The sequence below is a fragment of the Salvelinus namaycush genome, chromosome 5 (genome assembly GCF_016432855.1).
Source record: "Salvelinus namaycush isolate Seneca chromosome 5, SaNama_1.0, whole genome shotgun sequence".
Classification (NCBI taxonomy): domain Eukaryota; kingdom Metazoa; phylum Chordata; class Actinopteri; order Salmoniformes; family Salmonidae; genus Salvelinus; species Salvelinus namaycush.
Genome location: NC_052311.1, coordinates 73,820,353 through 73,848,279, shown reverse-complemented (window position 1 = coordinate 73,848,279; position 27,927 = coordinate 73,820,353). Strand labels below are relative to the sequence as shown.

General features: G+C 45.5%; 1 protein-coding gene across 1 annotated transcript in view; it reads left to right on the top strand.

Annotated features, from left to right (window-relative positions):
* The window catches only part of col14a1a (collagen, type XIV, alpha 1a), a 237,202-nt gene that overhangs the window by 188,144 nt on the left and 21,131 nt on the right, over positions 1–27,927 (top strand). Inside the window, exons 37-45 of the mRNA XM_038995206.1 lie at positions 2,019–2,072; positions 6,298–6,393; positions 7,670–7,723; positions 12,396–12,449; positions 16,628–16,681; positions 16,830–16,901; positions 25,654–25,689; positions 26,718–26,784; positions 26,943–27,131. Coding sequence (XP_038851134.1) covers positions 2,019–2,072; positions 6,298–6,393; positions 7,670–7,723; positions 12,396–12,449; positions 16,628–16,681; positions 16,830–16,901; positions 25,654–25,689; positions 26,718–26,784; positions 26,943–27,131 — 676 coding nt within the window. The remainder of the gene's footprint in view (positions 1–2,018; positions 2,073–6,297; positions 6,394–7,669; positions 7,724–12,395; positions 12,450–16,627; positions 16,682–16,829; positions 16,902–25,653; positions 25,690–26,717; positions 26,785–26,942; positions 27,132–27,927) is intronic.

Here is a 27,927-nt window from a genome sequence, read left to right as displayed (position 1 = left end):
TGGTTACCATGGTGTTTATGGTCTGATTCCCAGTCAGATGGACAGTATGGTTACCATGGTGTTTACAGTCTGATTCCCAGTCAGATGTACAGTATGGTTATCATGGTGTTTATGGTCTGATTCCCAGTCAGATGTACAGTATGGTTATCATGGTGTTTATGGTCTGATTCCCAGTCAGATGTACAGTATGGTTATCATGGTGTTTATGGTCTGATTCCCAGTCAGATGTACAGTATGGTTACCATGGTGTTTATAGTCTGATTCCCAGTCAGATGTACAGTATGGTTATCATGGTGTTTACGGTCTGATTCCCAGTCAGATGTACAGTATGGTTACCATGGTGTTATAGTCTGATTCCCAGTCAGATGTACAGTATGGTTACCATGGTGTTTATGGTCTGATTCCCAGTCAGATGTACAGTATGGTTACCATGGTGTTTACAGTCTGATTCCCAGTCAGATGTACAGTATGGTTATCATGGTGTTTATGGTCTGATTCCCAGTCAGATGTACAGTATGGTTATCATGGTGTTTACGGTCTGATTCCCAGTCAGATGTACAGTATGGTTACCATGGTGTTTACAGTCTGATTCCCAGTCAGATGTACAGTATGGTTACCATGGTGTTTACAGTCTGATTCCCAGTCAGATGTACAGTATGGTTATCATGGTGTTTACGGTCTGATTCCCAGTCAGATGTACAGTATGGTTACCATGGTGTTTACGGTCTGATTCCCAGTCAGATGTACAGTATGGTTACCATGGTGTTTACAGCTGATTCCCAGTCAGATGTACAGTATGGTTACCATGGTGTTTACGGTCTGATTCCCAGTCAGATGTACAGTATGGTTACCATGGTGTTTACGGTCTGATTCCCAGTCAGATGTACAGTATGGTTATCATGGTGTTTACGGTCTGATTCCCAGTCAGATGTACAGTATGGTTACCATGGTGTTTACAGTCTGATTCCCAGTCAGATGTACAGTATGGTTATCATGGTGTTTATGGTCTGATTCCCAGTCAGATGTACAGTATGGTTACCATGGTGTTTATGGTCTGATTCCCAGTCAGATGTACAGTATGGTTACCATGGTGTTTATGGTCTGATTCCCAGTCAGATGTACAGTATGGTTACCATGGTGTTTATGGTCTGATTCCCAGTCAGATGTACAGTATGGTTACCATGGTGTTTACAGTCTGATTCCCAGTCAGATGTACAGTATGGTTATCATGGTGTTTACAGTCTGATTCCCAGTCAGATATACAGTATGGTTACCATGGTGTTTACGGTCTGATTCCCAGTCAGATGTACAGTATGGTTACCATGGTGTTTACAGTCTGATTCCCAGTCAGATGTACAGTATGGTTATCATGGTGTTTACGGTCTGATTCCCAGTCAGATGTACAGTATGGTTATCATGGTGTTTACAGCTGATTCCCAGTCAGATGTACAGTATGGTTATCATGGTGTTTACAGTCTGATTCCCAGTCAGATGTACAGTATGGTTATCATGGTGTTTATAGTCTGATTCCCAGTCAGATGTACAGTATGGTTACCATGGTGTTTACAGCTGATTCCCAGTCAGATGTACAGTATGGTTACCATGGTGTTTATGGTCTGATTCCCAGTCAGATGTACAGTATGGTTATCATGGTGTTTATAGTCTGATTCCCAGTCAGATGTACAGTATGGTTACCATGGTGTTTACGGTCTGATTCCCAGTCAGATGTACAGTATGGTTACCATGGTGTTTATGGTCTGATTCCCAGTCAGATGTACAGTATAGCTATCATGGTGTTTATGGTCTGATTCCCAGTCAGATGTACAGTATGGTTATCATGGTGTTTACGGTCTGATTCCCAGTCAGATGTACAGTATGGTTACCATGGTGTTTACGGTCTGATTCCCAGTTAGATGTACAGTATGGTTACCATGGTGTTTACAGTCTGATTCCCAGTCAGATGTACAGTATGGTTATCATGGTGTTTACGGTCTCCTTCCTCCCTTGCTTTCTTCCAGGGAGGTGCTGGTATCAGAGGGGCCAGGGGAGATCGAGGGGAGCCAGGCAATGTGGTAAAGTATACTATTCAACCTCCATCACACTGTGCTGCTCAGTGCTTACACAGCTTGCGTCCTAAATGGCACCCCTGTTCTCTCTATAGTGCACTACTTCAGGGCTCTGGTGAAAAGAAGGGCACTACATTGGATATAGGGTACCATTTTGGACACAGTCTGGTGGGACTCCATCCCAATACAGCTCAGTGTTTCCAAAGTAACACATACTGGAGGGACTCCATCACAATACAGCTCAGTGTTTCCACAGTAACACAGTCTGGTGGGACTCCATCCCAATACAGCTCAGTGTTTCCAAAGTAACACATACTGGAGGGACTCCATCCCAATACAGCTCAGTGTTTCCAAAGTAACACATACTGGAGGGGCTCCATCCCAATACAGCTCAGTGTTTCCACAGTAACACATACAGGGGCTCCATCACAATACAGCTCAGTGTTTCTACAGTAACACATACTGGAGGGACTCCATCACAATACAGCTCAGTGTTTCCACAGTAACACATATTGGAGGGACTCCATCACAATACAGCTCAGTGTATCCACAGTAACACATACTGGAGGGGCTCCATCACAATACAGCTCAGTGTTTCCACAGTAACACATACTGGAGGGGCTCCATCACAATACAGCTCAGTGTTTCCACAGTAACACATACTGGAGGGGCTCCATCACAATACAGCTCAGTGTTTCCACAGTAACACATACTGGACGGACTCCATCACAATACAGCTCAGTGTTTCTACAGTAACACATACTGGAGGGGCTCCCTCACAATACAGCTCAGTGTTTCTACAGTAACACATACTGGAGGGACTCCATCACAATACAGCTCAGTGTTTCCACAGTAACACATACTGGAGGGGCTCCCTCACAATACAGCTCAGTGTTTCTACAGTAACACATACTGGAGGGACTCCATCACAATACAGCTCAGTGTTTCCACAGTAACACATACTGGAGGGGCTCCATCACAATACAGCTCAGTGTTTCCACAGTAACACATACTGGAGGGTCTCCATCCCAATACAGCTCAGTGTTTCCACAGTAACACATACTGGAGGGTCTCCATCCCAATACAGCTCAGTGTTTCTACAGTAACACATACTGGAGGGTCTCCATCCCAATACAGCTCAGTGTTTCCACAGTAACACATACTGGAGGGACTCCATCACAATACAGCTCAGTGTTTCCACAGTAACACATACTGGAGGGACTCCATCACAATACAGCTCAGTGTTTCTACAGTAACACATACTGGAGGGTCTCCATCCCAATACAGCTCAGTGTTTCTACAGTAACACATACTGGAGGGGCTCCATCACAATACAGCTCAGTGTTTCCACAGTAACACATACTGGAGGGGCTCCATCACAATACAGCTCAGTGTTTCCACAGTAACACATACTGGAGGGGCTCCATCACAATACAGCTCAGTGTATCCACAGTAACACATACTGGAGGGACTCCATCACAATACAGCTCAGTGTTTCCACAGTAACACATACTGGAGGGGCTCCATCACAATACAGCTCAGTGTTTCCACAGTAACACATACTGGAGGGACTCCATCACAATACAGCTCAGTGTTTCCACAGTAACACATACTGGAGGGACTCCATCCCAATACAGCTCAGTGTTTCTACAGTAACACATACTGGAGGGACTCCATCACAATACAGCTCAGTGTACAGACCACCACATAGACTGACCAGGTGAAAGCTATGAACCCTTATTGATGTCACGTGTTAAATCCAGATTTTTAAGCCTTGAGACTATTGAGACATGGATTGTGTATGTGTGCCATTGAGGGTGAACGGGCAAGACAAAAGATGTAAGTGCCTTTGAATGGGGTATGGTAGTAGGTGTCAGGCGCACCGGTTTGTGTCAAGAACTTCAACGCTGGGTTTTTCACGCTCAACAGTTTCCCGTGTGTATCAAGAATGGTCCACCACCCAAAGGCCATCCAGCCAATAATAACTGTGGGAAGCATTAGAGTCAACATGGGGGGGTGATCTTAATATCTTGTAGCAGCTCAGTGCTTCCACAGTAACACATACGCTGGCTACAGTACGTGAGGGGCCACCTAGAACTTGGAACATAAAGAATAGGATGGAATTTCTTCCAATAAATAGCCTGAAACAACGGCTGAGATGTGGAGATACATGAATATGCAACGTAATGTGCAATTCTGTTATTTTTGGAGGATGTCACTGTTTTCACACACTAAGTGAACCTCGCCGTGTCGTTCTGGCTTTATGCCAGCAGTCTCAGTTCTCTCTGTATCTGACTCAGACCTGGGTTCAAATACTATTTGAAATCATTTCAAATATTACAGCTGTGCTCAGTTTGAACTTGCCTGTTGCAATGGAACTAATTACAAAAGTCCCAAAAGCGCAATGCAGGTGGCCGCCCACCTGCATTGCGCTTTTGGGACTTTTGTAATTAGTTCCAGGCAACAGGCATTCAAACCCCACCCATCTGGCATTCAAACCCCACCCACCTGGCATTCAAACCCCACCCAACTGCATTGCAAACCCCACCCATCTGGCATGCAAACCCCACCCACCTGCATTGCAAACCCCACCCATCTGGCATGCAAACCCCACCCACCTGCATTGCAAACCCCACCCACCTGCATTGCAAACCCCACCCACCTGGCATTCAAACCCCACCCACCTGGCATTCAAACCCCACCCATCTGGCATTCAGACCCCACCCACCTGCATTGCAAACCCCACTCACCTGCATTGCAAACCCCTCCCACCTGGCATGCAAACCCCACCCACCTGCATTGCAAACCCCACCCATCTGGTATGCAAACCCCACCCACCTGCATTGCAAACCCCACCCACCTGGCATTCAAACCCCACCCATCTGGCATTCAAACCCCACCCACCTGGCATTCAAACCCCACCCATCTGGCATTCCAACCCCACCCACCTGGCATTCAAACACCACCCATCTGGCATTCAAACCCCACCCATCTGGCATTCAAACCCCACCCACCTGGCATTCAAACCCCACCCATCTGGCATTCAAACCCCACCCATCTGGCATTCAAACCCCACCCATCTGGCATTCAAACCCCACCCACCTGGCATTCAAACCCCACCCATCTGGCATTCAAACCCCACCCACCTGGCATTCAAACCCCACCCACCTGGCATTCAAACCCCACCCATCTGGCATTCAAACCCCACCCATCTGGCATTCAAACCCCACCCACCTGGCATTCAAACCCCACCCATCTGGCATTCAAACCCCACCCACCTGGCATTCAAACTCCACCCACCTGGCATTCAGACCCCGCCTATCTGGCATTCTGACCCCGCCCACCTGGTATTCAAACCCCGCCCACTTGACACTAAATCAAACTCTCAAAGTATTTTAAAGATTTCAAATAGTGTTTGAACCCAGGTTTGGTAAATGGGACAGTTCCCTCTCTCCATCTGTACGACTGCTTTATCAGCCTCTAAGGCTGCAGGCTGCAGGCCTCTCCAGTCCCTCTGCTACAATCCAGTTTCACGCTCGCAGCCTGCTAACAAAGATTACAACAGATGTGAACGGCGAGGCCATGCTAGGAACAGATTGCATTATGGTGCCAAACAAACCCAACCCAGGACGGCTGTAATCTAAATTCAAATTTACTGTTGGGTAATGGCTAAAATACGTTCTAATTTGCATCCTACTCCCTATATAGTGCACTACTATTGACCAAAGCCCTATGGTGCCATTTGGGACACAGACTAAATCAATTTTATAGAACACAGTCCCACAGAATGTAAAGGCCATTCTAATGAGTGTCCTCGGAGAACGGTCATGTGGGCTACCCGTTGTACTTTGTCTTAGCTTTATGATTATCACATTTATGTGTGGAGCGAGAGACCCAAGGCAATGGCATTGTGCTTTAGAAGGAAGGCTGTCAGACAGTAGCTCTAAAACCTGATGTCCAAACTTGGACGTTGAAGACACAGAACATATTTATCACCAGAGAGAAGACAAACTTTTAGTTCAATTCAATTTGATGTAAACAGGGCGGGCGGTTAATCAACTCTGTTGACTTTACATTAAGGTATGCTTTACAAATGTGTTCTAAAGGTTTTTAAAGTAGTTTATAGACTATTGATCAGTTTATCAGTTGAAATATAGTTTATACATCAGTAGTAAACAGTCATGGTTTGGTTAACATTGTGCGATTTAAATACATGGTCTGTCTTCTCCAGGGGCCTCAAGGACTAGTTGGTGATAAAGGTCCTCCAGGACCACAGGGCCCCCCTGGTCCTCAAGGGCCGAGTGGACATTCCATCCAGGGACCACCGGTAAGATATGATATATGACCTATAACCCTGGTCTTGAGGGGTCTAGTGGACATTCCATCCAGAGACCACCGGTAAGATATGATATATGACCTATAACCCTGGTCCTGAGGGGCCGAGTGGACATTCCATCCAGGGACCACCGGTAAGATATGATATATGACCTATAACCCTGGTCCTCAAGGGCTGAGTGGACATTCCATCCAGGGACCACCGGTAAGATATGATATATGACCTATAACCCTGGTCCTGAGGGGCCGAGTGGACATTCCATCCAGGGACCACCGGTAAGATATGATATATGACCTATAACCCTGGTCCTCAAGGGCTGAGTGGACATTCCATCCAGGGACCACCGGTAAGATATGATATATGACCTATAACCCTGGTCCTGAGGGGTCTAGTGGACATTCCATCCAGGGACCACCGGTAAGATATGATATATGACCTATAACCCTGGTCTTGAGGGGTCTAGTGGACATTCCATCCAGGGACCACCGGTAAGATATGATATATGACCTATAACCCTGGTCCTGAGGGGTCTAGTGGACATTCCATCCAGGGACCACCGGTAAGATATGATATATGACCTATAACCCTGCTCCTGAGGGGCCTAGTGGACATTCCATCCAGGGACCACCGGTAAGATATGATATATGACCTATAACCCTGGTCCTGAGAGGCCTAGTGGACATTCCATCCAGGGACCACCGGTAAGATATGATATATGACCTATAACCCTGGTCCTGAGGGGCCGAGTGGACATTCCATCCAGAGACCACCGATAAGATACAGTATATTTAATATCTTATGTTCATATATATATATACAGTACACTCAGAGTATATATGAACATAAGATATGATACAGTATATAGCCTGTATATGAACATAAGATATGATACAGTCTATAGCCTGTATATGAACATAAGATATGATACAGTCTATAGCCTGTATATGAACATAAGATATGATACAGTCTATAGCCTGTATATGAACATAAGATATGATACAGTATAAAGCCTGTATATGAACATAAGATATGATACAGTATATAGCCTGTATATGAACATAAGATATGATACAGTCTATAGCCTGTATATGAACACGTTTGCCTCTGGTTAAACTGTGTTCCATAACAGTATGCCGCATATGACTAATGTACAGTCAATAATTTGCAAACCATTCCATCTACCCACTGGCTTTGTATGAAATGACAAAATGACAAAGGAATGAATGATTCAGAGTTTTTTCTCTTCTCATGTCCATTTCTGTTTCAGGGTGGTGATGGTGAAAAGGGAGAAAAAGGAGATGTTGGTTTACCAGGACCTCAGGTGTGTAAAGACATATATTCCTCAGCTCCATTTTGTTTTCCTCTCCTGACTCCCACAGAGACACTCTGTTGAGACTAGTGATTACTACCTCCACAGAGACACTGTGATGTGACTAGTGATTACTACCTCCACAGAGACACTGTGATGTGACTAGTGATAACTACCTCCACAGAGACACTGTGTTGAGACTAGTGATTACTACCTCCACAGAGACACTGTGATGTGACTAGTGATTACTACCTCCACAGAGACACTGTGTTGTGACTAGTGATTACTACCTCCACAGAGACACTGTGATGTGACTAGTGATTACTACCTCCACAGAGACACTGTGCTGTGACTAGTGATTACTACCTCCACAGAGACACTGTGCTGTGACTAGTGATTACTACCTCCACAGAGACACTGTGCTGTGACTAGTGATTACTACCTCCACAGAGACACTGTGCTGTGACTAGTGATTACTACCTCCACAGAGACTCTGTGCTGTGACTAGTGATTACTACCTCCACAGAGACACTGTGATGTGACTAGTGATTACTACCTCCACAGAGACACTGTGCTGTGACTAGTGATTACTACCTCCACAGAGACACTGTGCTGTGACGAGTGAATACTACCTCCACAGAGACACTGTGCTGCTACCAGACTAATGGAATCAGTCACATGATACAACCTGGTACATAGGGCTTCCCCTGCTGCTACCAGACTAATGGAATCAGTCACATGATACACCTTTGCACATAGGGCTTCCCCTGCTACTACCAGACTAATGGAATCAGTCACATGATGCAACCTGGCACATAGGGCTTCCCCTGCTGCTACCAGACTAATGGAATCAGTCACATGAGAAAACCATGATGAACTACCATTATTAATTACTGAGCCTAGTCTGCTTAGAGGACAGATCAGAGAACATAATGACCTTGTATAGAAGTCTGTCTACAGAGTGCTATTTGGGACACAGCCTTGGTGATATGAGGAAGTGGGTTTCAGGCAGCAGCGGGGCTCATTCTCTAATGATATTGGAGGAGTCCCCTGTCTAGATGGTATTTACTTTGAATCAGGACTTTCTACGTCCTGTTCTTGTCCCTTTGTGGTGGAAGACTCCTGACTTTCTGCATTTTGTCAGAACCCCTAAGAGTACACAGTAGAGGGGTTTCTTCTGGAAGGTACCTTCAAGGACCTGCTGTAATCTACACCAGCCACAGAGAATATATGGCTGCATCCAAAATGGCACCCTATTCCCTGAGTGGTGCAGGTAGAGTGCTGCAAAGGTCAAAGGGTTCCATTTGGGACGCACACCATCACACCTCCGGAACATCCATTAAAGAGGTCTTTGCCTCTCTCTATCTCTCACCATCACACCTCCGGAACATCCATTAAAGAGCTCTTTGCCTCTCTCTGTCTCTCACCAGCACACCTCCGGAACATCCATTAAAGAAGTCTTTGCCTCTCTCTGTCTTTCACCATCACACCTCCGGAACATCCATTAAAGAGCTCTTTGCCTCTCTCTATCTCTCACCATCACACCTGCGGAACATCCATTAAAGAAGTCTTTGCCTCTCTCTATCTCTCACCATCACACCTCCAGAACATCCATTAAAGAGGTCTTTGCCTCTCTCTATCTCTCACCATCACACCTCCGGAACATCCATTAAAGAGCTCTTTGCCTCTCTCTATCTCTCACCATCACACCTCCGGAACATCCATTAAAGAGCTCTTTGCCTCTCTCTATCTCTCACCATCACACCTCCGGAACATCCATTAAAGAGCTCTTTGCCTCTCTCTATCTCTCACCATCACACCTCCGGAACATCCATTAAAGAGGTCTTTGCCTCTATCTCTCACCATCGCACCTCCGGAACATCCATTAAAGAGGTCTTTGCCTCTCTCTATCTCTCACCATCACACCTCCGGAACATCCATTAAAGAAGTCTTTGCCTCTCTCTGTCTCTCACCATCACACCTCCGGAACATCCATTAAAGAGGTCTTTGCCTCTCTCTGTCTCTCACCATCACACCTCCGGAACATCCATTAAAGAGGTCTTTGCCTCTCTCTATCTCTCACCATCACCAGCCACAATATACAGTAAATACAACATAACCCTTGTCATGAGCTCTCCCCTCTCCTCTCATTTACAACCTGACAGTGAAAAATGCATGGGTAGCCACTTCAATGAATAGCAAAGTATGTGTGTCTGAGTGGTGATGGTAGAGCGGGGGGGGGGGCAATGCATCTAACTGATTCATTGCTTAGCAACCCTTAACCATCATTCTTAGTCTCTAGGGGTTGATTTATCCTGGATTTCTGGTAGAGAGGACCAGAGTGACTGGTAGGGTCTGGTAGAGAGGACCAGAGTGACTGGTAGAGTCTGGCTGGTGGTAGAGAGGACCAGAGTAACTGGTAGAGTCTGGCTGCTGGTAGAGAGGACCAGAGTGACTGGTAGAGTATGGCTGGTGGTAGAGAGCACCAGAGTGACTGGTAGAGTCTGGCTGGTGGTAGAGAGGACCAGAGTGACTGGTAGAGTCTGGCTGGTGGTAGAGAGGACCAGAGTGACTGGTAGGGTCTGGCTGGTGGTAGAGAGGACCAGAGTGACTGGTAGGGTCTGGCTGGTGGTAGAGAGGACCAGAGTGACTGGTAGAGTCTGGCTGGTGGTAGAGAGGACCAGAGTGACTGGTAGGGTCTGGCTGGTGGTAGAGAGGACCAGAGTGACTGGTAGGGTCTGGCTGGTGGTAGAGAGCACCAGAGTGACTGGTAGGGTCTGGCTGGTGGTAGAGAGGACCAGAGTGACTGGTAGAGTCTGGCTGGTGGTAGAGAGGACCAGAGTGACTGGTAGGGTCTGGCTGGTGGTAGAGAGGACCAGAGTGACTGGTAGAGTCTGGCTGGTGGTAGAGAGGACCAGAGTGACTGGTAGAGTCTGGCTGGTGGTAGAGAGGACCAGAGTGACTGGTAGGGTCTGGCTGGTGGTAGAGAGCACCAGAGTGACTGGTAGGGTCTGGCTGGTGGTAGAGAGGACCAGAGTGACTGGTAGGGTCTGGCTGGTGGTAGAGAGGACCAGAGTGACTGGTAGGGTCTGGACGGTGGTAGAGAGGACCAGAGTGACTGGTAGAGTCTGGCTGGTGGTAGAGAGGACCAGAGTGACTGGTAGGGTCTGGTAGAGAGGACCAGAGTGACTGGTAGGGTCTGGTAGAGAAGACCAGCGTGACTGGTAGGGTCTGGTAGAGAGGACCAGAGTGGCTGGTAGGGTCTGGTAGAGAGGACCAGAGTGACTGGTAGCGTCTGGCTGGTGGTAGAGAGGACCAGAGTGACTGGTAGGGTCTGGTAGAGAGGACCAGAGTGACTGGTAGGGTCTGGTAGAGAAGACCAGAGTGACTGGTAGGGTCTGGTAGAGAGGACCAGAGTGGCTGGTAGGGTCTGGTAGAGAGGACCAGAGTGGCTGGTAGGGTCTGGTAGAGAGGACCAGAGTGGCTGGTAGGGTCTGGTAGAGAGGACCAGAGTGGCTGGTAGGGTCTGGTAGAGAGGACCAGAGTGGCTGGTAGGGTCTGGTAGAGAAGACCAGAGTGACTGGTAGGGTCTGGTAGAGAGGACCAGAGTGACTGGTAGGGTCTGGTAGAGAGGACCAGAGTGGCTGGTAGGGTCTGGTAGAGAGGACCAGAGTGGCTGGTAGGGTCTGGTAGAGAGGACCAGAGTGGCTGGTAGGGTCTGGTAGAGAGGACCAGAGTGGCTGGTAGGGTCTGGTAGAGAGGACCAGAGTGACTGGTAGGGTCTGGTAGAGAGGACCAGAGTGGCTGGTAGGGTCTGGTAGAGAGGACCAGAGTGGCTGGTAGGGTCTGGTAGAGAGGACCAGAGTGGCTGGTAGGGTCTGGTAGAGAGGACCAGAGTGGCTGGTAGGGTCTGGCTGGTGGTAGAGAAATATGATCACTTAATCTGTTGGCCTTGCTGCCTCTGCTCTCTGCCTCTCTCTTCATAGCCACATCTCTCAGGGCCAGGATGGGGACTGTGTGTGTGTGTGTGTGTGTGTGTGCGTGCGTGCGTGCGTGCGTGCGTGCGTGCGTGCGTGCGTGCGTGCGTGCGTGCGTGCGTGCGTGCGTGCGTGCGTGCGTGCGTGCGTGCGTGTGTATATATATATATAGCTGACAGGGAAGATATTAGGGCTGGTGGTTGTTTGTGCCAGGATCTGGTCTTACAGCACAACATTAATCACACCCCTCTCCTCCCCTCCCCTCCCCTCTCCTCCCCTCCCTTCCACTACTCTCCTCTCTGCATAACATCTCCACCTTTCATTGATATGCTTTACGACCACTCTTGTAAAGTTGTGGCAAAAGATACATATTTTATAACCTCCTAGCTAAGTTATGATAATGTTTGGAATGGGCTGGGTGAGTTGTAGGAGACTGGATACACACAGCAGAGCTTTGTTCAAGTGTTGAGATGTTCACCATTCAGACCTGAATTAATAAGGTTTCTCATGTTGTAAATGAGATGTTTACCATTCAGACCTGAATTAATAAGGTTTCTCATGTTGTAAATGAGATGTTTACCATTCAGACCTGAATTAATAAGGTTTCTCATGTTGTAAATGAGATATTTACCATTCAGACCTGAATTAATAAGGTTTCTCATCTTGTAAATCACTTTGACTCTGTATTTTGTTATTTTTTTTTGCAGGGTATTGGTGGGTCTCCTGGCGGACCAGGAAGAGATGGACCAGTTGGACAGAGGGTAACAGTCTATTCATTTAGTTTGACTTACAGATGCATTATTTCTATGATGTGTTGTATGTCTATTCTGTTCGTACGACCTGCTCAAAGCCTGAGCGTCCTGAGCTCTTCAACTCTATTTTAACATTCAAGTCAAATGGTTTTTTCTTCATATTTTGAAGGCCGTAATTCTGTTTCCTTCCTCACACAAACATAACACTGACGTTTTTTTTATGTCAAGATGCTTTAAATCGCTGGCTTAAAGCATCACGAGATGTTTACAGAATGCTGTTTTGATTTCCCTATGAATCAATTTCATGTCTCATACTCTGACTCAGCACTTAAATAAATGTGATGTAAATAAACGAGTTATGAGATGCCTTTTGAACCTTCGTAATACACATTTTTATCCCGAAGACTGACGAAAGCAACATAGGCTGCTACATCAACAGAACGGTTTTTAGGGGTCAACTGACCTGACATTAAGTCAACTAATTCCCAATGATGTTACCATATGATTTTCACTTTTCCACTTACAGTATATCTCATCAGAATCTGCTTTAGTATCACACCAGGTTCTGCACTGATCCGACAGATATGGAAAAAGAAAACACTAGTATAAAGTGATGTGGAATCTCCAACTTGTTATCCACTCACGGCCGGCTCCTCAACGATAGCCACAAGCTGACAACTCCCAAGATCCTCTAAGATCTTCTAAAATCCTATTCAAACCACTACAGCTCTTTCTATCACTCTCAGGGGTCAACACTGTTAACTAGATGTATACATGCCATGGATAATGATGCTTACAGCTAAAATGTTACAAATCATCTTAAGAGTAAATTTTCATGAAGAATGGAACACTTTACTGTACTGTAAATGATAGTGTCTGATTGGTCCATTCCCTGTAATATTGACCAGTTGCCAAAGACTCTGCTGGAATACTACGTAACTGTACACCTCAGAGCCATGAAGCTGTGGATGTAGAGGGGCGGGCTGTGTTAGTAACATCTTTAGAGATGCCAAGAGAGATCAGAACAGAAAAACAGTCGCCTCCTCTTGGGAATCAGAGCAACACAGGACATAATTAATCATGATAGCCTTCTTCTCTGAATTAACTATCTGGGACTAAACAAGACCAGGGATTTCCTTAGCCATTGTTCCTTGGAGAAGGTCCCATTTTTGTGTGTTTAATTTACTTAATTATTACATAATCACAGTTTGACACAGTTAGTTGACCCTGTATTTGGGCAGAAAGTGGCTTGCCTTTCTTGATTCCTCAGGGTGATAAACCACAGTTCTGGGTCTGCTCTTCTTTATGGAGGAGCCCCTATGCCCAGCTCCAGCCCCACTCCACAGCCCCTCTTGGCTTTCACAAGTCCCCATCTCAGCTCCAGCCCTGATTTCTGGCCCCTCCTCTAGCTACACTTGACCTTCAAAAAGCCTCACTCTAGAGCCTCGTTATGAGGTTTTACTGGGAGGTGTTTACTGCTTGACTGGGGCTTGACTCCCACACTGGGGGACTGGTTGTCCCACTCTGGCAAAGAGAATGGGCTTGGAGGCAGCCATGCTGAACTACAGAAAACCATAGAAAAGACAAGCCATAGGTCATAGATGAGGATGTGTGTTGGTTATGTGCCCATGAGGAACACTTTCTCTGATTGGCTTGTCCTGAAACACTCCTTGGGTTGTAGTGCAACTTTCAGTCGGTTCAATCGGGCTCCCGAGTGGCGCAGCGGTCTAAGACACTGCATCTCAGTGCTAGAGGCGTCACTACAGACACCCTGGTTCAGCGGTCTAAGACACTGCATCTCAGTGCTAGAGGCGTCACTACAGACCCTGGTTCAGCGGTCTAAGACACTGCATCTCAGTGCTAGAGGCGTCACTACAGACACCCTGGTTCAGCGGTCTAAGACACTGCATCTCAGTGCTAGAGGCGTCACTACAGACACCCTGGTTCAGCGGTCTAAGACACTGCATCTCAGTGCTAGAGGCGTCACTACAGACACCCTGGTTCAGCGGTCTAAGACACTGCATCTCAGTGCTAGAGGAGTCACTACAGACACCCTGGTTCAGCGGTCTAAGACACTGCATCTCAGTGCTAGAGGCGTCACTACAGACACCCTGGTTCAGTGGTCTAAGACACTGCATCTCAGTGCTAGAGGCGTCACTACAGACACCCTGGTTCAGCGGTCTAAGACACTGCATCTCAGTGCTAGAAGCGTCACTACAGACCCTGGTTCAGCGGTCTAAGACACTGCATCTCAGTGCTAGAAGCTTCACTACAGACCCTGGTTCAGCGGTCTAAGACACTGCATCTCAGTGCTAGAGGCGTCACTACAGACACCCTGGTTCAGCGGTCTAAGACACTGCATCTCAGTGCTAGAGGCGTCACTACAGACACCCTGGTTCAGCGGTCTAAGACACTGCATCTCAGTGCTAGAGGCGTCACTACAGACACCCTGGTTCAGCGGTCTAAGACACTGCATCTCAGTGCTAGAGGCGTCACTACAGACACCCGGACGTGATTGGGAGTCCCATAGGGCGGTGCACAATTGGCCCAGCATCGTCCGAGTTTGGCCGGGATAGGCCGTCATTGTAAAATAAGAATTTGTTCTTAACTGACTTGCCTAGTTAAATAAAAGTAAAATAAAAATATATATATATTTTTTACAGTCAAGTGTCCATTTAGTCGTGATGTGAACCTTGACAGACGTTACGTTTTGAAGCAAGGACAGGCACATGGTTGTTGGTATCACTCTGGCAATTTACAAAGAAATTGAAAATGACAACTTAACCTTTGTAAGTTAAAACCATGTCATGACAGATTGTGCATTATTCATGTTCACTCCAATCCAAATGATGATATAATTCTATCTTTATTTAATCGTGTTGAGCTGCTATGTAAGCAGATTTGGGATTGTCCTCACTTGAATCATCAACTGGTGTTCACACAACCATGCATGCTGCACCATAATAGCCTGGAATACAAACTGAATATCACTCTGTTTCACTATTATGAAACAACTAATGAAATGGAGCGACATTTCGTTTGAATACCAGACTAGCACCATAATGCCTTCTCACCTGTTTTCCTACGTGACCCATTCATCTGTGTGTCTGAAAGCTTTAGGATAAGCCCGGCGGGTTGATTACAGTATCTCACGGACTTTTACAGTTTGTCACTGTAAGTGTGGATACCGTTGCCAGCTCCCAGAGGTCAGCCAGAGGTCAGCCAGACAAACATAACAAACCATTTAAGCGCTGACTCTTACTGTACACATTATCCTGCCATTATCATTAGTGTTGTTCTGGAGGGTTTCAGGCTATTTGGTTTTAATGAAGAATCTCTGCAGAATTCATTGGTGTTTTGATAATGGGAGGTTATGTTCAGTGTTCAGGCTAATACTAACTGTATAAAGTGCAGTATGTGTTGATCCTGTCTGTTCTGTTCTAAGGGCCTGTCTGAGAAAGCAGTAGTTTAGGTGTTGATCCTGGCTGATCTGTTCTAAGAGACTGTCTGAGAAAGGATCCTGGCTGATCTGTTCTAAGAGACTGTCTGAGAAAGCAGTAGTTTCGGTGTTGATCCTGGCTGATCTGTTCTAAGAGACTGTCTGGGAAAGGATCCTGTCTGATATGTTCTAAGAGACTGTCTGGGAAAGGATCCTGTCTGTTCTAAGAGACTGCCTGGGAAAGCAGTAGTTTATGTGTTGATCCTGTCTGTTCTGTGCTAAGAGACTGTCTGGGAAAGCAGTAGTTTAGGTGTTGATCCTGGCTGATCTGTTCTAAGGGCCTGTCTGGGAAAGCAGTAGTTTATGTGTTGATCCTGTCTGTTCTGTTCTAAGAGACTGTCTGGGAAAGGATCCTGTCTGTTCTAAGAGACTGCCTGGGAAAGCAGTAGTTTATGTGTTGATCCTGTCTGTTCTGTGCTAAGAGACTGTCTGGGAAAGGATCCTGTCTGATATGTTCTAAGAGACTGTCTGGGAAAGGATCCTGTCTGATATGTTCTAAGAGACTGTCTGGGAAAGCAGTAGTTTATGTGTTGATCCTGTCTGTTCTGTGCTAAGAGACTGTCTGGGAAAGGATCCTGTCTGATATGTTCTAAGAGACTGTCTGGGAAAGGATCCTGTCTGATATGTTCTAAGAGACTGTCTGGGAAAGCAGTAGTTTATGTGTTGATCCTGTCTGATCTATTCTAAGGGCCTGCCTGGGAAGGATGGACCACAAGGACAGCAGGGTACTACAGGGCCCGTCGTAAGTGCTGCTGTAAATCCCTTTCCTCTCTCTCTCACTCTACAAATATTACGGTTCAATTCCAATTCATATCCATGCATGAAATGTGCATAAGTTGACTTAACATGTAGTTTATTATTTCATCCTTGATCATGTGTCTCTCTACCAGGGCAGTCCTGGAGCCCCCGGGGCCCCTGGTGGAAGTGGCTCTCCTGGACCCCTGGGAGACCAGGGACCACCTGTAAGTAAACTAACTGATATTCAAACCCTTGGTTGGTTGATTGACTCACCATCAGACCACCCAGGTCTGTTGAAAGAAGTTGATCGGGTTACGACAAGATTTGCATGGGCCAACGTTTCCTGTCCTCTACCTGTCAATGGTCCCATATTGAGGGACCTTCCATGGTCTTCCTACACAATGTCCACTGTACTGTACATCCCTGAAATGGAAGAATATTCAACACCTCCATCTGTTGTTTATGTTGTCTTCATCTGTTGTTTATGGTGTCTTCAACGTCTCATCTGTTGTTTATGGTGTCTTCAACATCTCCATCTGTTGTTTATGGTGTCTTCAACGTCTCCATCTGTTGTTTATGGTGTCTCCATCTGTTGTTTATGGTGTCTCCATCTGTTGTTTATGGTGTCTTCAACGTCTCCATCTGTTGTTTATGGTGTCTTCAACGTCTCCATCTATTGTTTATGGTGTCTTCAACGTCTCCATCTGTTGTTTATGGTGTCTTCAACGTCTCATCTGTTGTTTATGGTGTCTTCAACGTCTCCATCTGTTGTTTATGGTGTCTCCATCTGTTGTTTATGGTGTCTTCAACGTCTTCATCTGTTGTTTATGGTGTCTTCAACGTCTCCATCTGTTGTTTATGGTGTCTCCATCTGTTGTTTATGGTGTCTTCGACGTCTCCATCTATTGTTTATGGTGTCTTCAACGTCTCCATCTGTTGTTTATGGTGTCTCCATCTGTTGTTTATGGTGTCTTCATCTGTTGTTTATGGTGTCTTCGACGTCTCCATCTATTGTTTATGGTGTCTTCAACGTCTCCATCTGTTGTTTATGGTGTCTTCGACGTCTCCATCTGTTGTTTATGGTGTCTTCGACGTCTCCATCTATTGTTTATGGTGTCTTCGACGTCTCCATCTGTTGTTTATGGTGTCTTCGACGTCTCCATCTGTTGGTTATGGTGTCTTCAACGTCTTCATCTGTTGTTTATGGTGTCTTCAACGTCTCCATCTGTTGTTTATGGTGTCTTCAACGTCTCCATCTGTTGTTTATGGTGTCTTCGACGTCTCCATCTGTTGTTTATGGTGTCTTCGACGTCTCCATCTGTTGGTTATGGTGTCTTCAACGTCTTCATCTGTTGTTTATGGTGTCTTCAACGTCTCCATCTGTTGTTTATGGTGTCTTCGACGTCTCCATCTGTTGTTTATGGTGTCTTCGACGTCTCCATCTATTGTTTATGGTGTCTTCGACGTCTCCATCTGTTGTTTATGGTGTCTTCGACGTCTCCATCTGTTGGTTATGGTGTCTTCAACGTCTTCATCTGTTGTTTATGGTGTCTTCAACGTCTCCATCTGTTGTTTATGGTGTCTTCAACGTCTCCATCTGTTGTTTATGGTGTCTTCAACGTCTGCATCTGTTGTTAATGGTGTCTTCAACGTCTCCATCTGTTGTTTATGGTGTCTTCAACGTCTCCATCTGTTGTTTATGGTGTCTTCGACGTCTCCATCTGTTGTTTATGGTGTCTTCAACGTCTCCATCTGTTGTTTATGGTGTCTTCGACGTCTCCATCTGTTGTTTATGGTGTCTTCGACGTCTCCATCTGTTGGTTATGGTGTCTTCAACGTCTTCATCTGTTGTTTATGGTGTCTTCAACGTCTCCATCTGTTGTTTATGGTGTCTTCAACGTCTCCATCTGTTGTTTATGGTGTCTTCGACGTCTCCATCTATTGTTTATGGTGTCTTCGACGTCTCCATCTGTTGTTTATGGTGTCTTCGACGTCTCCATCTGTTGGTTATGGTGTCTTCAACGTCTTCATCTGTTGTTTATGGTGTCTTCAACGTCTCCATCTGTTGTTTATGGTGTCTTCAACGTCTCCATCTGTTGTTTATGGTGTCTTCAACGTCTGCATCTGTTGTTAATGGTGTCTTCAACGTCTCCATCTGTTGTTTATGGTGTCTTCAACGTCTCCATCTGTTGTTTATGGTGTCTTCGACGTCTCCATCTGTTGTTTATGGTGTCTTCGACGTCTCCATCTGTTGTTTATGGTGTCTTCAACACCTCCATCTGTTGTTTATGGTGTCTCCATCTGTTGTTTATGGTGTCTTCAACGTCTCCATCTGTTGTTTATGGTGTCTTCAATGTCTTCATCTGTTGTTTATGGTGTCTTCAACGTCTCCATCTGTTGTTTATGGTGTCTTCAACGTCTCCATCTGTTGTTTATGGTGTCTTCGACGTCTCCATCTGTTGTTTATGGTGTCTTCGACGTCTCCATCTGTTGTTTATAGTGTCTCCATCTGTTGTTTATGGTGTCTTCAACGTCTTCATCTGTTGTTTATGGTGTCTCCATCTGTTGTTTATAGTGTCTCCATCTGTTGTTTATGGTGTCTTCAACGTCTCATCTGTTGTTTATGGTGTCTCCATCTATTGTTTATGGTGTCTTCGACGTCTCCATCTGTTGTTTATGGTGTCTTCGACGTCTCCATCTGTTGGTTATGGTGTCTTCAACGTCTTCATCTGTTGTTTATGGTGTCTTCAACGTCTCCATCTGTTGTTTATGGTGTCTTCAACGTCTCCATCTGTTGTTTATGGTGTCTTCAACGTCTGCATCTGTTGTTAATGGTGTCTTCAACGTCTCCATCTGTTGTTTATGGTGTCTTCAACGTCTCCATCTGTTGTTTATGGTGTCTTCGACGTCTCCATCTGTTGTTTATGGTGTCTTCAACGTCTCCATCTGTTGTTTATGGTGTCTTCGACGTCTCCATCTGTTGTTTATGGTGTCTTCGACGTCTCCATCTGTTGGTTATGGTGTCTTCAACGTCTTCATCTGTTGTTTATGGTGTCTTCAACGTCTCCATCTGTTGTTTATGGTGTCTTCAACGTCTCCATCTGTTGTTTATGGTGTCTTCGACGTCTCCATCTATTGTTTATGGTGTCTTCGACGTCTCCATCTGTTGTTTATGGTGTCTTCGACGTCTCCATCTGTTGGTTATGGTGTCTTCAACGTCTTCATCTGTTGTTTATGGTGTCTTCAACGTCTCCATCTGTTGTTTATGGTGTCTTCAACGTCTCCATCTGTTGTTTATGGTGTCTTCAACGTCTGCATCTGTTGTTAATGGTGTCTTCAACGTCTCCATCTGTTGTTTATGGTGTCTTCAACGTCTCCATCTGTTGTTTATGGTGTCTTCGACGTCTCCATCTGTTGTTTATGGTGTCTTCGACGTCTCCATCTGTTGTTTATGGTGTCTTCAACACCTCCATCTGTTGTTTATGGTGTCTCCATCTGTTGTTTATGGTGTCTTCAACGTCTCCATCTGTTGTTTATGGTGTCTTCAATGTCTTCATCTGTTGTTTATGGTGTCTTCAACGTCTCCATCTGTTGTTTATGGTGTCTTCAACGTCTCCATCTGTTGTTTATGGTGTCTTCGACGTCTCCATCTGTTGTTTATGGTGTCTTCGACGTCTCCATCTGTTGTTTATAGTGTCTCCATCTGTTGTTTATGGTGTCTTCAACGTCTTCATCTGTTGTTTATGGTGTCTCCATCTGTTGTTTATAGTGTCTCCATCTGTTGTTTATGGTGTCTTCAACGTCTCATCTGTTGTTTATGGTGTCTCCATCTGTTGTTTATGGTGTCTTCAACGTCTTCATCTGTTGTTTATGGTGTCTCCATCACCTCCATCTGTTGTTTATGGTGTCTTCATCTGTTGTTTATGGTGTCTTCAACTGTTGTTTATGGTGTCTTCAATGTCTCATCTGTTGTTTATGGTGTCTTCAACGTCTTCTTCTGTTGTTTATGGTGTCTTCAACGTCTTCATCTGTTGTTTATGGTGTCTTCAATGTCTCATCTGTTGTTTATGGTGTCTTCAACGTCTCATCTGTTGTTTATGGTGTCTTCAACACCTCCATCTGTTGTTTATGGTGTCTTCAACGTCTCATCTGTTGTTTATGGTGTCTTCAACGTCTCATCTGTTGTTTATGGTGTCTCCATCTGTTGTTTATGTGTCTTCAACGTCTCCATCTGTTGTTTATGGTGTCTTCAACGCCTCCGTCTATAATGTCTCCTCTGCCTCCCGGAGCAGAGCGGAGGACCAGAGAGAGAGATGAGCCAACTGTTGGTGTGATGATGGCCTGAGGCTGGTGACAGTTAATACAGCTGAATCCAGCCCATTCAGCCACTTCAGCCCTGGGCTAAAAGACAAGCACCGTTTGGCTCTGGAGCACACCATAAATCACAGGCCTGGGGGACAGCAGAGAGAGCCAGAGAGAATATGTGTGTGTGTGTGTGTGTGTGTGGCTGACAGAAAGACCAAGGCTTTCATTGTTTCCCACACATCAAAACAGCAACAGCCTGATCCAAGCTAGATATCTGTCTCTTCACAGGAAGATCATTAGCCTGTGACCAGCTAGATATCTGTCTCTTCACATGAAGATCATTAGCCTGTGACCAGCTAGATATCTGTCTCTACACATGAGGATCATTAGCCTGTGACCAGCTAGATATCTGTCTCTTCACATGAAGATCATTAGCCTGTGACCAGCTAGATATCTGTCTCTTCACATGAAGATCATTAGCCTGTGACCAGCTAGATATCTGACTCTACACATGAGGATCATTAGCCTGTGACCAGCTAGATATCTGTCTCTTCACATGAAGATCATTAGCCTGTGACCAGCTAGATATCTGACTCTACACATGAGGATCATTAGCCTGTGACCAGCTAGATATCTGTCTCTTCACATGAAGATCATTAGCCTGTGACCAGCTAGATATCTGTCTCTTCACATGAAGATCATTAGCCTGTGACCAGCTAGATATGTCTCTTCACATGAGGATCATTAGCCTGTGACCAGCTAGATGTCTGTCTCTACACATGAGGATCATTAGCCTGTGACCAGCTAGATATCTGTCTCTACACATGAGGATCATTAGCCTGTGACCAGCTAGATATCTGTCTCTACACATGAGGATCATTAGCCTGTGACCAGCTAGATATCTATATCTTCACAAGAAGATCATTAGCCTGTGACCAGCTAGATATCTGTCTCTTCACATGAGGATCATTAGCCTGTGACCAGCTAGATATCTGTCTCTACACATGAGGATCATTAGCCTGTGACCAGCTAGATATCTGTCTCTTCACATGAGGATCATTAGCCTGTGACCAGCTAGATATCTGTCTCTTCACATGAAGATCATTAGCCTGTGACCAGCTAGATATCTGACTCTACACAGGAAGATCATTAGCCTGTGACCAGCTAGATATCTGTCTCTTCACATGAAGATCATTAGCCTGTGACCAGCTAGATATCTGTCTCTTCACATGAGGATCATTAGCCTGTGACCAGCTAGATATCTGACTCTACACATGAGGATCATTAGCCTGTGACCAGCTAGATATCTGTCTCTTCACATGAAGATCATTAGCCTGTGACCAGCTAGATATCTGTCTCTTCACATGAAGATCATTAGCCTGTGACCAGCTAGATATGTCTCTTCACATGAGGATCATTAGCCTGTGACCAGCTAGATGTCTGTCTCTACACATGAGGATCATTAGCCTGTGACCAGCTAGATATCTGTCTCTACACATGAGGATCATTAGCCTGTGACCAGCTAGATATCTGTCTCTACACATGAGGATCATTAGCCTGTGACCAGCTAGATATCTATATCTTCACAAGAAGATCATTAGCCTGTGACCAGCTAGATATCTGTCTCTTCACATGAGGATCATTAGCCTGTGACCAGCTAGATATCTGTCTCTACACATGAGGATCATTAGCCTGTGACCAGCTAGATATCTGTCTCTTCACATGAGGATCATTAGCCTGTGACCAGCTAGATATCTGTCTCTTCACATGAAGATCATTAGCCTATGACCAGCTAGATATCTGACTCTACACAGGAAGATCATTAGCCTGTGACCAGCTAGATATCTGGCTCTTCACAGGAAGATCATTAGCCTGTGACCAGCTAGATATCTGTCTCTTCACATGAAGATCATTAGCCTGTGACCAGCTAGATATCTGACTCTACACATGAAGATCATTAGCCTGTGACCAGCTAGATATCTGTCTCTTCACATGAAGAGCATTAGCCTGTGACCAGCTAGATATCTGTCTCTTTACATGAAGATCATTAGCCTGTGACCAGCTAGATATCTGTCTCTTCACATGAATATCATTAGCCTGTGACCAGCTAGATATCTGTCTCTACACATGAGGATCATTAGCCTGTGACCAGCTAGATATCTGACTCTTCACATGAAGATCATTAGCCTGTGACCAGCTAGATATCTGTCTCTACACATGAGGATCATTAGCCTGTGACCAGCTAGATATCTGACTCTACACAGGAAGATCATTAGCCTGTGACCAGCTAGATATCTGTCTCTTTACATGAAGATCATTAGCCTGTGACCAGCTAGATATCTGTCTCTTCACATGAATATCATTAGCCTGTGACCAGCTAGATATCTGACTCTTCACATGAAGATCATTAGCCTGTGACCAGCTAGATATCTGTCTCTACACATGAGGATCATTAGCCTGTGACCAGCTAGATGTCTGTCTCTACACATGAGGATCATTAGCCTGTGACCAGCTAGATATCTGACTCTACACATGAGGATCATTAGCCTGTGACCAGCTAGATATCTGTCTCTACACATGAGGATCATTAGCCTGTGACCAGCTAGATATCTGTCTCTACACATGAGGATCATTAGCCTGTGACCAGCTAGATATCTGGTTCTTCACATGAGGATCATTAGCCTGTGACCAGCTAGATATCTGACTCTACACATGAGGATCATTAGCCTGTGACCAGCTAGATATCTGTCTCTACACATGAGGATCATTAGCCTGTGACCAGCTAGATATCTGTCTCTACACATGAGGATCATTAGCCTGTGACCAGCTAGATATCTGACTCTACACATGAGGATCATTAGCCTGTGAGAAACCTCCAGCCTTGGGTTTGTTTGGATTACAATATGAGATGTTGGTGGCTGTTTTATAAGGGTTAGCAACGTCAGCATCCATTCTGTGGATGGATATGGTGGCAGCTGTTCGTGTTTCATATTGTGTGCCTCAAAGCAGGTGGCTCTCCCATGTAGAAGTTCTCCCATATGGCATATTATGGTCTCTCTCGTGGTTCCTCTGTCATGTTTCCTCTCTCATGTTTCCTAGGTTCTCAGTCCCATCTTCTTCTTGCTAAGTAAAACCTTGTACTTCACTGTAATCTGGTCACATCCCACTAAAATGTTCAGACACTTGTCATAGCTGCCCTTTTCCACGGGTCTCAGGAGAGCTCTAGTCTGACTGGCTGTGTGAGTGTGTGTCTTGTCAGTGTGGTTGTCATGGCGATGAGAGGTAGAGGATCAGCTAGGGTCCACGCTGAGCTCCACCTCTCTCCTCCAGTGTCCACTCTTGGCATATTATTCCTGGAATATACTCTACACCTGACACACACACACGCACACGCACACACACACACACACACACACACACACACACACACACACACACACACACACACACACACACACACACACACACACACACACACGCGTAGTAGTAGTCGATGCATGACTCCATGTTTCACAAAAGATCGAATGACCTTTCTCCTCAAACACTGTGGTCCAAGTTACATGCATGATATCAGAACCGTTAAATGGCCATGATATTTATGAGAGCTTTCGGTCTCTGGTGTCTAATGTGTTAGCTCACATATGCATCCATTTGCTTTATGTGTTTGGCGAAGGAAAACAGACAGCACAACGATCCAGCAGGTCATAAACCTCTCTAACAGTCACAGTGTTTCTACTACAGGGGACTTGGACAAGCTTTACTAAACAGACTGTGAGTCAGAACAAAAGCACTTTGAAACTTAGTGGGAGAAAAATGACCAGGCATACTCTTCCTCCCATTACATTTCCAAAGAGAAGTGTCTTTATAATATATTATCTCTGTTACAGGTCCCTGCTTATACCAAAGGATGTTTATAATATATTATCTCTGTTACAGGGCCCTGCTGGTACCATAGGATGTTTATAATATATTATCTCTGTTACAGGGCCCTGCTGGTACCAAAGGATGTTTATAATATATCATCTCTGTTACAGGGCCCTGCTGGTACCAAAGGATGTTTATAATATATTATCTCTGTTACAGGGCTCTGCTGGTACCATAGGATGTTTATAATATATTATCTCTGTTACAGGGCCCCGCTGGTACCAAAATATGTTTATAATATATTATCTCTGTTACAGGGCCCTGCTGGTACCAACGAATGTTTATAATATACTATCTCTGTTACAGGGCCCTGCTGGTACCAACGAATGTTTATAATATATTATCTCTGTTACAGGGCCCTGCTGGTACCAAAGGATGTTTATAATATATTATCTCTGTTACAGGGCCCTGCTGGTACCAAAGGATGTTTATAATATATTATCTCTGTTACAGGGCTCTGCTGGTACCAAAGGATGTTTATAATATATTATCTCTGTTACAGGGCCCTGCTGGTACCAAAGGATGTTTATAATATATTATCTCTGTTACAGGGCTCTGCTGGTACCAAAGGATGTTTATAATATATTATCTCTGTTACAGGGCTCTGCTGGTACCAAAGGATGTTTATAATATATTATCTCTGTTACAGGGCTCTGCTGGTACCAAAGGATGTTTATAATATATTATCTCTGTTACAGGGCCCTGCTGGTACCAAAGGATGTTTATAATATATTATCTCTGTTACAGGGCTCTGCTGGTACCAAAGGAGACAAGGGTGAACGGGTAAGTTCACTCTCAGACCAATGCTTCGTTTGACACAGTTTATATTCAAGTGGAGTGTAGAAATACTTTCGTAGCTTCAAACCTCAAATCAGGCATAATTGCAGTTCATCAGCTCTGGGATTAAGAGGCTCTCTAACAGCCCTGTGTCTCAGATGAAACATCCATCCCAAATGGCACCCTATTCCCTATATAGTGCACTACTTTTGATCAGAGCCCTATGGGTCTTGGTCATAAGTAGTGCACTATATAGGGACTAGGGTGCAGTTTGGGATGCAGTTGTCTCTTCACAGCTCTCTGCCTTCGTCCCTCAGTTTATAGCTCCACAGTGTGTTTTCTATGAGTTCATGCAAGTCCTGCTAGAACAGTTAAATCAAACCCCAGCCATCCAGGTACACTGTGTTTATTCAAGCCTTTTAGCAGGATGCTGTGTTCATGTTAAATAGCCTTGGATCAAAACCTCTTTGCTTTGTAAGATTAAAGCTCTGTGTTATTTTCTGGCCAGTCTCTTGGATTGTTGGGAGACTTCAACACAAAAGGCCCCCAGCCTCAGAGTTAAAGGTGGAGTGGAGTTATTAAACGCCCACACACACACAGACTAGTTCATTAAACATGCCCCCTGGGAGTGTTCTGTGTGTGTGTGTGTGTGTGTGTGTGTGTGTGTGTGTGTGTGTGTGTGTGTGTGTGTGTGTGTGTGTGTGTGTGTGTGTGTGTGTGTGTGTGTGTGTGTGTGTGTGTGTGTGTGTGTGTGTGTGTGTGTGTGTGTGTGTGTAGCTGTGTGTGTGTAGCTGTGTGTGTGTAGCTGTGTGTGTGTGTGTGTGTGTGTGTGTGTGTGTGTGTGTGTGTGTGTGTGTGTGTGTGTGTGTGTGTGTGTGTGTGTGTGTGTGTGTGTGTAGCTGTGTGTGTGTAGCTGTGTGTGTAGCTGTGTGTGTAGCTGTGTGTGTAGCTGTGTGTGTGTAGCTGTGTGTGTGTGTGTAGCTGTGTTTGTGTGTGTAGCTGCGTCAATCCAGTGCTTTTTGTTTGTTTTCTAGGGAGACCTCCAGTCTCAAGCTACCGTCAGGGCCTTAGCACGCCAAGTGTGTGAGCAACTGATTCAGAGTGAGTTCTCAACCCAGCTTCTCTCTCTCTTCACTTCACTCTCTATCTTTCTCTCCCTCTAGTTATTTTTGTCCATACATACTGTTCTCTACAACAATCTCTCATCCGACTCACACCCAAACCTCTCCCTCCCCTCCCCTCCTCTCTTCCTCCCTCAGGTCACCTGTCTCGCTACAGCTCCATCCTGAACCAGATCCCCAGCCAGTCAGTGTCTGTGAGGACTGTACCGGGACCTCCAGGAGAGCCCGGTCGCAGGGGTCTGCCAGGGCCACAGGGAGAGGGGGGGCCCACAGGCAGACCAGGGTTCCCTGGGACCAACGGACAGGATGGACGACCGGGGGGGAGAGGTACAGTACAGTGTTTATACATCATTATAAACTGGGTGGATCGATCCCTGAATGCTGATTGGCTGACAGACGTGATATATCAGACCATATACTACGGGTATGATAAAACATTTATTTTTACTGCTCTAACTGCGTTGGTAAACAGTTTATAATAGCAATAAGGCACCTCGGGAGTTTGTGATATACAGCCAATATACCACGGCTAAGGGCTGTGTCCAGACACTCCGCGTTGTGTCGTGCATAAGAACAGCCCTTAGCCGTGGTATATTGGCCATATACTACACCTCCTCATGCCTTATTGCTTCATTAGATGCCATTGGATGGCCATAACAAACCAGTATATTATCTGTTCTATATCCACACCTTAAACTCCAGCTTCCCATTCATACTGTAGCCACGCTAACGTGTAGCACAAATCAATGACTTTCTAGTATCTAGTTACTTTCTACTATGTTATATGTTTTATATTAATTCCCTGGCCTGAACTCCTGTGTGGCTCAGTTGGTAGAGCATGGCACTTCCAATGCCAGGGTTGTGGGTTTGATTCCCTGACCTGAACTCCTGTGTGGCTCAGTTGGTAGAGCATGGCACTTCCAACGCCAGGGTTGTGGGTTTGATTCCCTGACCTGAACTCCTGTGTGGCTCAGTTGGTAGAGCATGGCACTTCCAACGCCAGGGTTGTGAGTTCGATTCCCTGGCCTGAACTCCTGTGTGGCTCATTTGGTAGAGCATGGCACTTCCAACGCCAGGGTTGTGAGTTCGATTCCCACGGGGGACCAGTATGAAAATGTATGGA